The 16,935-nt window shown below is 40.5% G+C and overlaps 2 protein-coding genes across 5 annotated transcripts in view; one reads left to right on the forward strand and one right to left on the reverse strand.

Moving 5' to 3' along the window:
- Positions 1–4,406, reverse strand: part of LOC122558347 (BTG3 associated nuclear protein) — a 251,305-nt gene extending 246,899 nt beyond the window's left edge. For all 3 annotated transcript variants that reach the window (XM_043706808.1, XM_043706809.1, XM_043706807.1), the window contains exon 1: positions 4,316–4,406. The gene's annotated coding sequence lies outside the window, so the exon portion shown is untranslated. The remainder of the gene's footprint in view (positions 1–4,315) is intronic.
- Positions 4,407–15,208: 10,802 nt separating this feature from the next.
- The window catches only part of ca5a (carbonic anhydrase Va), a 43,514-nt gene continuing 41,787 nt past the window's right edge, over positions 15,209–16,935 (forward strand). Inside the window, exons 1-2 of one of the 2 annotated variants that reach the window (XM_043706812.1) lie at positions 15,209–15,529; positions 15,852–16,049. In XM_043706812.1, coding sequence (XP_043562747.1) covers positions 15,412–15,529; positions 15,852–16,049 — 316 coding nt within the window. In that variant the 5' untranslated portion in view covers positions 15,209–15,411. The remainder of the gene's footprint in view (positions 15,530–15,851; positions 16,050–16,935) is intronic. The other variant, XM_043706811.1, reaches the window with a different exon arrangement.

A 16,935-nucleotide genomic window follows, 5' to 3' on the forward strand; every position in this document is an offset into this window, starting at 1 on the left:
TTCTACACTAGAGACAAGGGATTATGAAGTTTCTTACCAAAAAAAATATTAGCACACTAGACTGGTGCTGTCAGCTCAAGCTGAATGGTGTGCACGTTCTCCTCAAGTTAAGGTCCACATGTCGTAATGTCTCTTACCTGATTTTCACAAAGTAGAAGATGACTACAAAAATACATTTTTCCCCCAAAAGAAAAAAATTGAGACTTCTTAAAATCTTTAGTTATGCTTAGGACGATAGAATCATTCTTGTTGCAACAAATGCCCTTGTGTCATTGGCTATGGAGCAAGGATAACAAACAGTAAAATGACAGTTCCCTAAATATTAAGATCCACATATTGTTTTAAATTCAAAAAAATCTAAGTTTCTGACCACTTTTCATTTTTATTCCCTGCGCCACATATACTGACCTTTTTGTCTTCCGACTCCAATGTTCAGCTGAACATAAGGTCAAGGTACATCACAGCTTTTGGCACTTTGCAGTCTCCAGGATGCAACATTTTCAATATTTCTAGACTATATATGCCCACACTTCCTGCACGTTTTTAAAAAATCATTGAAGGTTCTCATCTTCCTACTTACACCTCCTCTAGATATCTTAATTCAACTTAACTTTTTGCCTTGTATCACCATCCATTTTGTCATTTAATATCTCTTGCTTCGCACATTATCACAGACTTTGCCTGTATCCTATTCCCCCACCCCCACATATCTCAAAAGTTGTTACTCCCAGTTCTGACAGTACATCGTCACTTGGAAATGTTCATCAATTTCCTCCAGCCAGATTCCACAGAGTTTCTGAGTATTACCAACCAGTATTTGATTTTTATTTCAGACCACCAGCATTCACAATATTTTGCTTATGAAAAACATACAACATTCAACAGATTTTTGGTCTTGTATTACTTACATTACAGTTCTACATGGCACATCCCTTGAATGGAAAATGTTTAAATATTTTTAATTCTGTAAATTAATGCGGATTTTTGAAACCAATTCTTTCCAATCAATTTTTTGCACTCAACAAAAATATAAGAAATCCAGATTTTAAACTCTGACTTCGAAGATCTTATCCTAAACATACACACAATTAAAAACAATAAGCAGACAAGTTAACTTCTCCAAATACTCACTATACTGCAATTACATTGAAGTCTATTGCACAAACAGGACATTCAACCAAAATAATCTCCATCAGTTTTATATGGTCTGCACAAGCTTACTCTCACCACTCTTCAACCAATCCCCATCTGCAAATCCTTGGATTCTTTATCCCTCATGGAATTATCAATCTTCACTTTAAATTACAGGAACTTCAAGAAGTGTTTTTTCTTAAGTTCCCCATCTAACTATATTTGCATTTCACTGAATGCAAAATCTGCCATGAAATACTACAATTGGGTGGCATTTCAAATAAATTAAAATTTTACATTAAAATATTCCTTGATGAAGTGGGGCAGATGTATCACTTCTGAAAATGAAAATATCACAAAGAAAACTAGCTTTAAGTTGGAATGTCTACTTCACCTGTAAATCAAGTTAAACTGAATTAATGATTTTTAAAATATGCAGAACCATTTAATAGTTACATCAGCCTTTAATTACCCACTCTCACTAGTATCCTTACACAATGATGAGGAAGGACACCACTTCGACTGGGACAACACATCCATCCTAGGACATTTAAACAGAGACACACACAAGAATTCCTAGAAGCATGGCATTCCAACCAGAACTCCATCAACAAACACACTGACTTGGATCCCATCTACCACCCACCCCCCTGCTAGTTAATTGAGGACTTCAGATATTTGCTCCCTTAAAATAGGACGCTGGTCAATTCTGCTATTTACTGAATGTGATCAATGGTAATCATTTTGATATTTCTTCAGAGCAGTGAATCACCAGAATCAAATATTCTTCATGGATCACTTTCTCTTTCTATACATCTTTACTCCAACAAGAAAATTCTAACCAAAAGCCACAGTGCATACAAAACAGCTTCTTTCAGCTAACCAGAAATAAGCATCCACATTAAGCACAAGCTAAAATTGAACACTGTGGAAGGTCACAAGATCTTCATGCAAAAAATAAAGATAAATTCACCATTGTATTACAAGACCATAGGGAATCTCACTCATTAGAGAAACATGACTGGTTTTGGCTTAACCTGTAGCTCACCACACCTCAGGTAAAGGGAGGTTGAGAAGGAGAGTCCTTCAAGATAACCTTGGCCAGCGTGGGAATTGAACCCATGCTGACAGCATCAGTCTGCATCACACATCAGCCTTCCAACCAATTGAGCTAACCCAATTCTGTTCAAATTCTGTCAAATTTAATGATTTTAAAAAAACATCCTCAAGTGCAAGGGGGTAATTTAATACCAAGATTCCAATAACAAGTGAATGTCTTTTTAAACACCAAAAAGAAATTTGAGTTGCACTCCTCACATCAATTGGTTATGCTCTTGATGGCCAGTTTCAATAAACCAGCAAAATAAAAGCTAGAACATGCACTTCCAAATGATAATAGGAAAAGATAAACTATTTCCACTGGTTGGGGATTCTAGAATCAGGGGCATAGACTGAGAATCAGGGCCAGACCATTTAGGAGAGATGTTAGTACCAAAAGCACTTCTTTCTACATGAAAAGGGTCTGAGAGTTTTGGAACTCCTTCCACAAACAGCAGTGAATGTTGCATTTATTGGACATTTTAAATGAGATAGATAAACTTTAGCTAAGCAATGGCATTAAGGAATGTGGACCAAATGCAGGTAAATAGAGTTCAGCTACAGATCTGACCTCAACTCATTGAATGGTGGAACAGGCTTGAGGGACTTTCTTCTTATGTTCATTCAAGAACAATTCCCATCATCGTGTAGACTAAATTAATCTATTTTATCAGACATCCTGAAATATTTCGCAAAGAAACATTAAAAATGAGGGAATTAGGGGAAGCACAAATCTAAATCCATTCCTTCCAGGTAGCGATGTTTGTGCAGGCTTCTACATTAGTACATCGAAAGCCATCAGATCGTATTATGCAGACTTTTTCTCCCCCATTAATTTTGTCCAATTCCCCACGCATTACCGACAGAATTTGCACGCAATGTTATACCTACTCAGCGTCAGATTCTACTAGCTGGATGATATGAATACAAACTCGTGAAAATAAGGCCTTAACCTGCAAGCATGATTTTAAAAATCGTTGAATAATCTCACCTGTTGACAATTTGCGAGTTTTTGTTGGGAAATATAATGGATTTATCTAACTTCCCTTCCATTTTCATGAAGTTACAACAATCCTGTAATTACGTACAGACTATTCTTTACGCCAAAGCAGAGAAGCTCTGCACGATCACTTGGTACAATATTGCAAATATTTGGCAGGAACAGTCTCCCCTCTAAAATCCCCAGCAATATTGACATACGTTTTTCAGTGTAAGATTCTAATGTACTATCTACACCGAAATTGTAGCAGTGTCAAACAGGTACTTTGGAGTACCCAACTGTAATGTTGCAAAGTGATAACCGTTTTTAGTTACAACTACTCAGTCGACAAATACAAAATTCGGCATCAAGAATGATTCTTCAATTTTGTATACCTGAATGGCATATTAAATTTGCACTATTAATCCAAACAGTTACGGGTGAAAACATACCAAATTATCCTAACAGCGTTTGAAATTCGCTGAATTGATTTGGCACCAAAAGCCTCAAGGAATTATAGCCAAACCTCCTATTAACTAGGCCTAGAGGCGGGAAAGTATCTTATTTAAATCATTGATGAATTTTTGTCCTTCAATTTAATTTCGAAAAGCAATTTCATGTGTGAAAAAAGGGAGATATATGAATTTTCCGAAATTCGAGTAGAATCTGCGCTGCTGAGAAAAGTGAAACATTCACACACGTTAGTTATTAAAGACCAAACTCACTTTAAGTACAAGCGTTTTAAATTTGATGTACTTCTCTCCCCCCTCCGCAGTACAATAAATAAAACACACGAGTCTAAATATTGTTAACTCCAGCATGTTTACTTAAATAAAGAAATATTAGACAATGAACATCTGAACACTCAAGTGGCGCTGACCCTGGCCAGACTACCATCCAGAAATATAACCACCCATCTCGATATAGACACCAAATAAACGAGAATTAAAAGTCAGTCAGGTCTACTGTAGGCCTCTCCACCTCACGATCCGACTGATATGTAAAATGTGTAATCGGCGTATTGCAACCATTTCGCTGCAAAACGAATGCGAGCGGAACCAGACAAGAATTTACAAACGAGAGTCGGGATATCGCGGTGGTTATTACCGTTCAGTTCTCGTTTCTTGTTTGTTAAAATCCGATAATGGCGTCCTTCCTCGCGAGAGAATCCCTCCGACACAGCAAACGGCCGTGTGGGGAATACAAAATGGCGGCGGTGAAGCGCGCGGGTGGATCAACTGCTGCCTCGCGCAGCCGTTCTCCCCATACTCCCGGTGGTTCAATAAGCACCACCGGTAACGGGGAGGAGGGGCGACAAATAACCAGTCCCTAACCAAAACTACACTTTTAATCCCCAAATTTTTTAACAGTATCTTATTTTTAAATTTCACGTGGAAAATACGGTTTTTTTACTTGTCAGCTCTCAAAACTGGCACCTGGAAAACAACAGGAGGGTCAGAAAATATCCGCGCTAATAACAAAAAGGAGGTCTGGATTCCAGTTGACACACTCAAAGGTTGAAAATTGAGTTTATTTTTTAAACAGTTGGTTATGAGCGTTGGTTTTAATCGCGCATTGTGTTCGCAACTTCTCGATAAAGAGGACGCAAGTAAGACAGCAATACCATTTAAAATGAGTATTAAAACCAAATCCGGTATTTTTCATTTATAAAATCTTCGCATTCTCTCCGTTAAGAGTCTGAAAAGTAGCAAACCAGAATTTTGATCAGAAACAGGTTTGTTTTTGCTGAGTTGATTTTTTTTTCTGGCGTTTTTGTATTTTGCTGCTTGCAGATGAATACTATCACCCACTTTTTGTGTTCATTTATCATTTCGGAGTTGGACAGCAACATTCTTGCATTTTAAATTACTGCATACCTAGTACATTTGAAAAATAATTCGTACACTGGTTTGCTATACACGTGTATAAGATATGCTTCGACCTCTGGCGTCAAAGTATGCAAATAGGGACTAACAATTTTCAGATCAATGGCCAGATATTCGTTTTTGCAGCATCAGTTGGAGTTGCATGTGGAAACGTTGTGGAATCACCGACTTTGGGAATTGTCCAGGAAATTCCTCAGCGACTGATTTCCTCTGAAGTCTCCATTTAAATCAAGGAATGGGGAGCTAATAGTTACCAAGAAATGCGAGATAAATATCTGGTCTATTTTTGTCAACTATTAAACTGAAACCCTCCACCCCTAATTTACCAGCAGTGAGCCCAATTACATCTCCCCAGATCCCATGCCACTGGAACCAACTCCCTCCACCCAGAACCCTCCTGAGACCTGAACCTCTCTTGTTACCCATAGGGCCAACAGCCCAACCCCTCATGCAGCCACTTAGGAGCCAAGATCTGACAAACACCCCATACAATCCTCTTTTTTTTTTCCCCCTCTGGCCTAACTTACTCCCATCGCCCTACCCTCTTTGCTGAACCACTATGAGCACCTCTCCCTGCTGCACCACATATCTCCTGCTTTTTCCAATGTATCCTAAACAGGAAATCACCTGGCACTGTGCCCAGTGTGTGCCCTCACACCCAACTGATGTGGCACCTTACCAACTCCCTGCCTATTGGCACTTGCTAATCTGACACCCTACCCTTACACACTTCTCAACTTGCACCCTAATTTCACATTTACCTTGAATTCTAAGTATTTCACAGGGACTGTCAAAGTGACTGCTGCTGAACATTTAAATCACAGATATAACATTTACTGTTGTGAAAACAAGAATGTGTTTTTCCATCCCTTGACAAATGTGCAATACAGCAACACAGCTGCAGTAATGTACACTCAGCATTACAAGAGGATCTGTGATCAAATTCTCCTACCATGAAATGTGGAGCTCTTTCAGACTGCAAAATCCTGAGATCATGACCCCTTGTTCTCCTTATTCTGAACACCACCTCTGCCCAATCTGCCAAGGAAAATACCTTTCCTGCACCCAGTCTGCTCAGCCCGATCAGAGTTTTATATGTTTTAATGAGATGAAATCCCCATGTAATTTTCTAAACTTTAGTGAATATAGGCCTAGTCAATCCTACCTCATTTGATAGTCCTGCCATCCCAGGAATCAGTCTAGTGAAACTTTAACTTATGGCAAGTTCATCTTTACTTAGATAAGGTATCCAGAACTACCAAGTGTGATCTCCCCACAGCTGTCTACAGCTACAGTAAGAAATTCTTGCTACCGCACTAAAACCCTCTTGCAATAAAAGCCAATGTTCCAATTGTCTTCCTAATTGCTTGTTGCATCTGTATGCTCACTTTCAGTGACTGGTGTACAAGGACAGCCAGAGTCCTACTGTACATCAACATTTCCTAATCTATCACACTTAAATAGTACCATGCAATTCTGTGTTTTTCCTAACCAAGTACTAACTTCATATGTATCCACATTATACTGCATCTACTATACATTTGCTCATTCAAGTTATTTAAATCACCTTGAAGATTCTTTACATCCTCCTCACCATTTCCACTGTCACATAGTTTTGTGTCATCCATAAATTTCATTTCCCCCATCCAAATTGTTGATATTCATTGTGAATAACTGGGGCTCAATAACTGATCCCTGGAAGCGGTGACCCTGCTGTACCTGATTAGTTCGCGCCTGCCTTGCTGAAAAAGATATTGCTAATCTCTGTTTCTTGTCAACTAACCAATTATCAATCCATACCAGTATATTACTGCACTGTCCCATGTGTTTTAATTTGCATTAACTTTCTATTTGGCCTTTATCAAAGGCTTTATGTAAGTTAAATCCTCAAATAAATTCCAGTACATTTGTTAATTTTGTGAAATCCATTGATATTTCTGTTGCATTCTTTATAGAATCCAGCACTTACCATGTTATTGATATGAAGTTAACTGGTTTGTAATTCCCTTTTTCTTCCTTCCTTCCTTCCTTTGCAGGATTACAACCAACATATCAACTGTCTCCATGGCCACTTCCTTTAGTACCCTAGAATATAGATTATCAGGCAGTGAAGATTTATTAGGTTTCAGTCACATTAATTTGTCTTGTTTTTACTAAAACTAATCTTCTTCAATTTCTTCCCAATAGACCCTTGCTTCTCTGCATTTATGGTAAATTATTGGTGCCTTCTGTAAAGATGCGTCTAGAGTAATACAACACAGAAGCAGACCCTTCAGTCCAACTCTTCTGTGCTGACCAGACATCCCAATCTGATCTAGTCCCTCCACCATTGGCCAGCATTTGGCCCACATCCTTCTAAACCCTTCCTATTCATAAACCCATCCAGGTGTCTTTTAAATATTGTAATTGTATCTGCCTCCACCACTTCATCTGCCAGCTCGTTCCATACATGCAGCACCCCTCTGCATGAAAAAGTTAGTCCTCAGATTCTTTGTAAATTTTGTCCCTATCGTTAAACTTATGCCTTCTAATTTTGGACTCTCACACCTTAGAAAAAGACCTTGGCTATTCACCCTACACATACCCTCTATAAGGACACCCCACAACCTCTGATGCTGTTTAATTGCTGTGTCATTTGCTTCTTCTCCATTATTAATTCTTCTGTTTCAGACTGTAAGGGTCCAATATTTGTGTTTTTTTAAATTTTTTATTACTGCAGAGGATTATATAGTCTGTTTTTACGTTCCTTATAAGTATACTGTCATACATTTTTCCCCTCTTTATCAGCATTTGGTGCCTCTTTGCAGAACTCTAAACTACTCCCAAACCTCAGGTTTGCTATTTTTTCTTGCAATTTTATGTCACTCCTCTACTTCTAATATTATCCTTGGGAAATAAGGCAGGGCAAGTTACTGAAGTGTCAGTGGGGGAGCATTTTGGGCCAGTGATCATAATTCTATTCGTCTTAAAATAGTGATGGAAAAGGAGAGACCTGCTCTAAAAGCTATAGTGACCTGATTCTAAATTGGAGGAAGACAAATTTTGACCGTATTTAGTCAGAGCTTTCAAAGTTGATTAGGAGCGGTTATTCACAGGTAAAAGGAAAGCTGGAAAATGGGAAGCCTTCAAACATGAGACAGTGTGTTCCTGTCAGGGTGAAGGGTAAGGCTGGTAGGTGGAGGGAATTCTGGATGAGTAGTGAAATTGATGTTCTGGTCAAGAAAAAGAAGAAGCATATGTCAGGTCGAGACAGCAGGGATGGATTGACCCCATGGAAGAGTATAAGGGCAGTCAGCGAATACTCAAGGGAAATTAGGAGACATGAGATAGCTTTGGCAAATAGGATTAAGGAGAAGCCAAAGGGATACTACAAATATATTAAGGACAAAAGAATAACTATAGAGAGAATAGGGACCCTTAAAGATCAGCAAGGCCACCTGTGTGTGGAACCACAGGGTGTGATACTAAACAAGTATTTTGCATCTGTATATTGTGGAGAATGATATGGAAGCTAGAGAACTGGTGGGAATTAATAGTGAAATCTTAAAAAGTGTCCATAATACAGAGAAGGTGGTGCTGGATATCTTAAAAGCATAAAGATGGATAAATCCCTGTGCCCCAGAACTTTGTGGAAAGCTAGGGAAGTGATTTCTGGGTCCCTTTCTGAGATATTTGTATCTTTGACAGCCATGTGTGAGGGTGCCTGGAAAACTGGAGGTTGGCTGATGTGATGCCATTATTTAAGATAGGTGGTAAAGAAAAGCCAGGGAGCTATAGTCTGGTGAGTCTGGCATCGGGTGTGGGCAAGTTGTTGGAGGGGATTCTGAGGGACAGGATTTACACGTATTTGGAAAGGCAAAGACTGATTAGTGAACATGGCTTTGTGTGCGGTAAATCTTGATTGAGGTTTTTGAGGAAATGACAAAGAGGATTGCTGAAGGCAGAGCAGTGGACATGGTCTATATCGACTTCAGATAGTGTTTGACAAGGTAGACTGGTTAACAAAGTTAGATCACTTGAAATACAGGGAGAACTAGCCATTTGGATACATAACTGGCTCAAAGTAGGAGACATGGTGGTGGTGGTTGTGGAGGTTTGCTTTTCGGACTGCAAGTCTGTAACCAGCAGTGTGCTGCAAGGATCAGTGCTGGATCCATTGCTTTCTGTCATTCATATAAATGATTTGGATGTGAATGTAGGAGGTATGACTAGTAAGTTTGTAGATGACACCAAAATGGGTAGTGCACTGGACAGCCAAGAAGGAGTACAATGGGACCTTGATCAGATAGGCCAAGGAGTGGTGGGTAGACAGGATCTAGATAAATGTGAGGTGCTGTATTTTGGAAAGGCAAATTAAGGCAGGATGTATACACTTAATGGTAACATCCTGGGCAGTGTTGCCGAACAAAGAGACCTTGGACTGCAAATTCATAGTTCTTCGAAAGTGAAGTTGCAGGTAGACAGGATTGTGAAGAAGGCATTTGGTGTGCTTGCCTTTATGGTAAGCATTGAGTATAGGAGTTGTGCGGCCATGTTGTGGCTGTACAGGACATTGAGTAGGCCACTTTTGGAATCCAGCTATGGGAACAATGTTGTTAAACTTGTAAGGTTCAGAAAAGACTTACAAACATATTGCCAGGATTGGAGGATTTGAGCTATAGGTAGAGGCTGAATAAGCTGAGGCTATTTTCCCTGGAGTGTCAGAGGCTGAGGGGTGACCTTATAGCAGTTTATAAAATCATGAGGGGCATAGATAGGTGAACAGTCAATGTCTTTTCCCCAGGGTAGAATCCAAAATTAGAGGGCATAAGTTTAAGGTGAGATGGGCAAGATTTAAAAGGGACATAAGGGACAACATTTTCATGCAGAGGGTGGTGCATGTATGGAAGAAGCTGCCTGAGGAAGTGGTGGAAGCTGTTACAATTACAACTTTTTAAACTTACCTAGATATGTACATAAATAGGAAGGGTTTAGAGGGATGTGGGCCAAATGCTGGCAAATGAGACTAGATTAATTTAGGATGTCTGGTCAGCATGGACAAGTTGGACCAAAGGGTGTGTTTCCATGCTGTACATCTCTATAACTCTATGATTCTATGTGAATGTTCTGAGACGTCTAGCTGAATCTGATGTTTAGGCAATGGAAGAATGATTAAACTGGTAGTAAGGACTGCCCTACTGTAAAAGCACAACTGCTGAGAAAAAGACAGCTTCCTCTTAAGAAAACTATTGATATGCTGACCCCTTGAGGTAGCTAACCATTTGCTGAAGAGTATTGAGGGGAGCATGCGTGAGGCTTTGCAGAGTGGTAGTCCATATCTTTCAACCAAGTATCACAAAGGAAAAGAGGATAATATTCAGATGGGTTAAGGCCAGTTCACTAGATGTAAATAATGTTAGGGACATCACAAAAAGAAAAACCTTGTACACAAATGTTTGTTCAGAAAAAGAAAAGGGCGCACAAAGATGATTATTGGATTATTGCTAGTGAATGGAATCTAGATAAATAATGATGCCATTATTTAAGATAGGTGGTAAAGAAAAGCCAGGGAGCTATAGTCTGGTGAGTCTGGCATCGGGTGTGGGCAAGTTGTTGGAGGGGATTCTGAGGGACAGGATTTACACGTATTCCAACAGCCTCTGATGCACCTATTCCCGCGGTCACTATTGCAAACGGTTCATTGAAGGAAACTGAAAGTATATGAAATTTTTCAAATTCAACAGCACATATGCTTTCGAAGACATCAAACCAGCAGAGATACTGAGGCTGACAGACAAGTATCTTGCTAAAATCATAAGACCATAGCATGTGGGAGTCGAAGTCGGCTACTCTGTCTTTCGAGTCTGCTCTGCCATTCAATGAAGTCATGGCTTTGTGATGAGATGCAGATCTTCAAGTGCTACAGGAATTGTGATGAAAACATGGCCTTAAATTATCGTGGAGATGACTATTGCTACAAAAGTATTGGCTATATAGAAATGAAATGACCACCCAAAATGTAAGATGAGAGGGGAAAGATTTAAGAGGGATCTAAGGGGCAACTTTTACATGCAGACGGTGGTGCGTATATGGAATGAGCTGCCAGAGGAAGTGGTGGAGGCTGGTACATTTAGAACTTTTAAGAGGCTTCTGGATGGGTTTATGAATAGAAAGGGTTTAAAGGGATATGGACCAAATACAGTCAAATTGGATTAGATTAATTTAGATTCTGGTTCGCATGGACAGGTTGGACCGAAGGCTCTATTTCCGTGTTGTGCATCTTTATGACTCTATGACATCTTCTACAAGCCAATAGGGTAATTATTTCTTAAGATGAGAAAGGTGATGCTAAGATAACTGCCACATAAGCCGCTAGTGAATGGAATCTAGTCTGAAGAAGGCAAGAGAAGGGTTTCACTGACCAAACATGTGAGCATGAGATTAAGGACTACACAAGGCAGAAGAGTCTTTACAAAGGATATAAAGTTTAGCAAGCTAAAGAGCTCTTCTTGGCTCCTGATATCCCAGACAGATCATGGTAACTTCCAGTATCAATAAAATAAAGGTGAACAACTAGATCTGTTGTCACAACTATAAATATCTTTGGTTAATTGGAGAATCTGCCCCTTCAATTTTGCCCATCAATATGTGGCACCTTAAGCAGCTTAATTTTGACAAATTGTACGGAAGTGGCATTTATTCACCACACTGCATGATCTACGTTTTGCCTATTCAAGTAAACACAACACTGTAATAATGAAGTGCATTTGTGAAGGAATCCTCTTTCCTTGCAAATGAACTCCCTTACCCTAACATTGCATTCCAGTAAAGTTCTCATTTAAGACCAGCAGCACTTTGCTGATGACCACAAAATTTGAACCAATAAGTAACCAACATGACAGCAAAGATCTCAGAGCACAATTTGAACAAGCTAGCAAAACATGCCAATGTTCTAGTCAATACTTATTCTCAGTCAAAACATCAAACATGATCTGAGCATTTTCATTGCTTTCTGCAAATTAGATGCTATATTTACTGCTTGAAAAAATATGACACTTAAAAGCTGCTGCATTCATCTCTACACCAGGACTTCCCAAAACTCAGGTTGTGGCAAACCATATGTTTGATGTCAGGTGCTCCAAGACAATAATCACTACCGTGAATCTCGGAGTGTTAACAGCACATGGCCCATTTTAAATTTTTAGTTGTGGGTGTGGCATGTATTTGAGGTGTGAATCTTGCCATGGAAAAGTACTGAAAAACTAAGGCATAGTACATTGGCAAGACCAAGCAGATGCTACGACAATGGATGAATAGACACTGTGCAACAGTCGCCAGAGAGGGATGTTCTCTCCCTTATGGGGAACACTTCAGCAGTCAGGCACGTTCAGCTTTGCATCGTTGGGTGACCGTCCTACAAGGCAAACTTCGGGATACGTGACAACACAGAGTGGCCAAGCAAAGGCTGATACCCTAGTTTGGTACCCACGAGGATGGCCTCAACCGGGACCTTGGGTTCATGTCACACTATAGATGACCCCACTACACTATACACACTCTCACACACATACACACACAAGTACACATATACTCACACTCTTACATACTCACACACGAAGACCTTCTCTCATATACACGCTGTTTCTCAGGCGTACACACACGCATCCCCCACACTCACACCCATGTGCACACCGTCTCACAGGCATATACTCCATTATACGCACACACACAATCAAGCATGCGCATACACTCACTCCCTCAAATGCATGCACATACACATTTAGGTCTATGGGGTTAATTTGGATTTACAGAATTGCGTTTGCAGATACATTCTATTTTGTTCAAAAAGCACACAATCTGTAGGCAGTCAATACTTTTTATAATCCATGTGACATTTTATAAATTCCTACTTTGGAAATAGAATCAGTTTGACTCACAATTGGGATACAGATAGACTCTAACCTCACACATTAATGTATTACCTGAGCTGAGATGATACTTTTTTTTATATAAAACCTTAAGTTATCTCAGGAATGTGACTTGAAAGAAGTTCTGCGATATACATATTAATGAATCAAAACTGCAACCTATTCTAAAAGATGAAAGACTTAACAGCAATCTAGGTTTGTTCAATATATCGCATCAGTGTAGAACACTATGATTTTTTGCTATAAATTCTGTGTCCTATGATCCTACTCTACTAGCTACCTGTCAAAGGAGCAGCGCTCCGAAAACTTGTGTTACCAAATAAACCTGTTGGACTATAACCTGGTGTCGTGTGATTTTTAACTTTGTATTCCTCAGCCCAACACCGGCATCTCCACATCATGAAAAATTTGATTCAACAACTCCTCTTCCACCCTGTCATGAGAGTCTCTGATCTTACAAAACTCTCACTTGTTTCCCCCCCTCCGCACAAGTCTGTCACTCTCTCCTTATCCCTGCTGTTACCCTTCCCCCCAACCCCTTAATCCTGTTATTGCAGGTATATCTACACGTCACCTCCACCAAATCCGTGATCAGGTTAGTTTCAAGCAAGTTTAAAGCACTGAAATAGGGTCACAATGGGAAACAGTATAGGGAGCACTGCTCAAATTGTCCTTAAATTATGAAAGGTGTCGTATAAATTACTAAGATTGAGGGGACACAAATTTGATCCTTCCCCCCAGTCCTTCATATCTGAATAGACATGAAGGACTGGGGGAAGCAGTGGAGCTGAACTAGTGGGGTGTTTCTATTGTCAAAATGTATGGCACTGGGAAAAGCACAGCAGGTCAGGCAGCATCCACAGAGCAGGAGAGTCGATGTTTCAGGCATAAGTCCTTCATCAGGAGTGTAGGGGTAAGGGACTGAGGTAAATAGAGGGGTGGGGCTGATGAGTAGGTATGTAGGAAGGCAATAGATGAATGCAAGTGGGAGGTAATTGTGATAGGTCGGTTGGGAGGGTGGAGTGGATAAGTGGGAAGGAAGATGGATAGGTAGATCAGGTCAAAAGGACAGTGCTGAGTTGGAGGGATGGACCTGGGCATGAAGTGGGGGGAAGGGCAATTTGGAAACTAATGAAGTCTATGTTGATGCCATGTGGTTGTCGGGTCCCAAGGCGAAAGATGAGGTGTTCTTTGTCCAGGTGGTGGATGGCTTTAATTTGGCGGTGGAGGAAATTCAGGACTTGCATGTGCTTGACGGAGTGGGAGTTGAAGTTGGCCACAGGGCAGTGGGGTTGTTTGGTGCGCGTGTCCTAGAGATATTCTCCGAACTGCATCCTGCCTCCTTGATGTTGACCAGGCCATATCGAGAGCAACAGATGCTGTAGATGGGTGGATGTGCAGGAAAATCTGCAGGATGTGAAATAATCCTTTGGAGCCTTGGACTGAATTAAGGGGGGAGATTTGGGCACAGGTTTTACACTTCATGTGGCGTCAAAGGAAGGTGCTGAGTGTAAAGGATGGGTTGGTGGGGGTTGTGGACCTCACAAGGGAGTCACGGAGGGAGTGGTTTCTGCGGAAAGTGTTTAGGGATGGGGATAGAAATATATATTTGGTTGTAGGGTATGACTGTAGGTGGCAGAAATGGTGGAGGATAATATGCTCTATCTGGAGATTCATGGGTTGAAAGGTGAGGACCGGGGGTTCTATCCTTGTTGCGGTTGGGTTCGAGGGCAGAGGTGTGGAAAATGGAGGAGATGCACTGGAGGGCATCATTCATCATGGGAGGAGAAATAGCAGTTCTTGAAATAAGAGGACATCTGGGTTGTTCTGGAGTGGAATTGTTCCTCCTGGGTGCGTATATCGCAGAGAAATTGAGAATAAGGGATCGCATTTTTACTGCGGGATGGTGGGAGGAGATGTAACAAGGCAGCTTGGGAGTTGGTGGGTTTGAAATAGATGTCTGAATTGAGGTGGTGGCCTGAGATGGAGAGACGAAGTCCTGGAAGAGGAGGGAGGTGTCGGCTAGCTAAGTCCCTTTTGCAGAATTCCGATAGGCTGAACTGTTTGTGCTCGAATGGTTTTGATTTGTTTTTCTCCTCCACAACAACACTTGTCTTTAATGAAGAGTTTTTGTTTCTAATTTCTGCATCTGCAGTTTTTTTTCATCATCTACTGTTTGATTGGCTCTGGTGTTGCCTTTTGACTTCAACGCGTGCGCAGTGATAGATAGTGTATCTATATGAATGGGCGTTTTTGTCGCAAGCAAATATTTAGACAGCAGATCAAGATCAAATCGAAGGGTACATTGTTTTGCAATGTATTTAAACACGAACAGTTACAATTTGCCATTAATTGTTTCGCATCACAGCCGAGAACCAGAAAACAGCGCTGACCTTCGCTTAAAATCAACATGGTGTTTTCTCTTCGAGCGATTTTCGCTTTTACGAAACGTTTCCCCGGAAGGTATCAATGGATCCCAGTGAGAAATTGTAACCTTGTTTCGTGCACTCAAAATATCAATACAGCAAGTAAGTGATCACCAGGACTTCCCTCGATTATTTTTATTTGTTGTTGAGCAGACTGGCCTTTCCAATTTAGTATGGATGAACATTTTTACAATGCATTTTCATTTGCCAGTTAGTTTCTAAATCTTGATTGATTAATTTTAAGCTAGTTCTATATCCAAATCTTCGAATAGAAAAGTATTTTAAAGACTTCGCACTGCTTTTGCGGTAACATCTGTGAAAGCGACATGAATTTTTGTTACGTGATACGTTCATTCCAGAACGTTCTACTGAGAAATGCTACTGTTAACTCTTCATTTAACTTTTTGTTTGTCTCCCCTCTCAGAGCAGCAAGAATGTCAGAATCCTGTGACAGTTTCAAGTGGCACCCGGCAGTCTCCTATTGACATAAACACTGCCAATTGTGTGTACAATCCGCAACTCAAACCTTTAAAGATCTCGTACGACCCAAATAATTGTCTTCGACTTAGGAACAACGGCTATTTTTTCCAGGTGGACTTCGAAGACTCCAAAGATAGCTCGGGTACGGAAAACTGTTGATTGTCTGAAAGTTTGAATGTTAGAAAAAACATGAAATCAAAACCGTACAAGTCTGGCATAGTTAGAAAGGGCGGTTATGGCAGCAGTATTGTTTACCAAGTTTGAGATAAACTTGCTTAAGAAACAGGGGTTTAGGTCAGAGTGGTGCTGGAAAAGCACTGCAGGTCAGGCAGCATCCGAGGAGCAGCAAAAACCGATGTTAGGGTCTTAAGAAACAGTTCTGCGTGTGGTAAATTTTCAATATTTAACTGGTGCAATGGACAGTAACTTCTGATTATGTTTCGTAATGACTGATTGCACCCATGTTCCTATCTGGCTGCATTGATTATGCAATATGTTATTGTAGATCAACTCATAATGCAGACAACCATAAACAGAAACAGGAATTGCTGGAAAAACTCAGCAGGTCTCGCAGCATCTGCAGCGAAATCGGAGTTTCGGTTCGGTATGATCAGATGCCTGGAGCAAATTATGTGTAATCATTCGCTTCCGAAATGAATAGAAGTTGTTCTTAAAAGTTAGAAAATACAGAATTGAAAATTCCCCTAATCATTGAGTGCCAGAGATGGGCAGGATTTATAGGATTTTAAAAATGGGTTGCTGGAAAAGCGCAGCAGGTCAGGCAGCATCAAAGGAACAGGAGAATCAATGTTTTGGGCATAAGCCCTTCTTCTGGAATGAGGAGGATGTGCCAAGCAGGCTAAGATAAAAGGTAGGGAGGAGGGTCTTGGAGGAGGGGCGTTGGGAATACGATAGGTGGAAGGAGGTTAAGGTGAGGGTGATAGGCCGGAGAGGGGTGGGGGCAGAGAGGTCGGGAAGAAGATTGCAGGTCAAGAAGGCGGTGCTGAGTCTGAGGGTTGGGACTGAGA

The sequence above is a fragment of the Chiloscyllium plagiosum genome, chromosome 17 (assembly GCF_004010195.1).
Source record: "Chiloscyllium plagiosum isolate BGI_BamShark_2017 chromosome 17, ASM401019v2, whole genome shotgun sequence".
In the NCBI taxonomy this organism is placed as follows: domain Eukaryota; kingdom Metazoa; phylum Chordata; class Chondrichthyes; order Orectolobiformes; family Hemiscylliidae; genus Chiloscyllium; species Chiloscyllium plagiosum.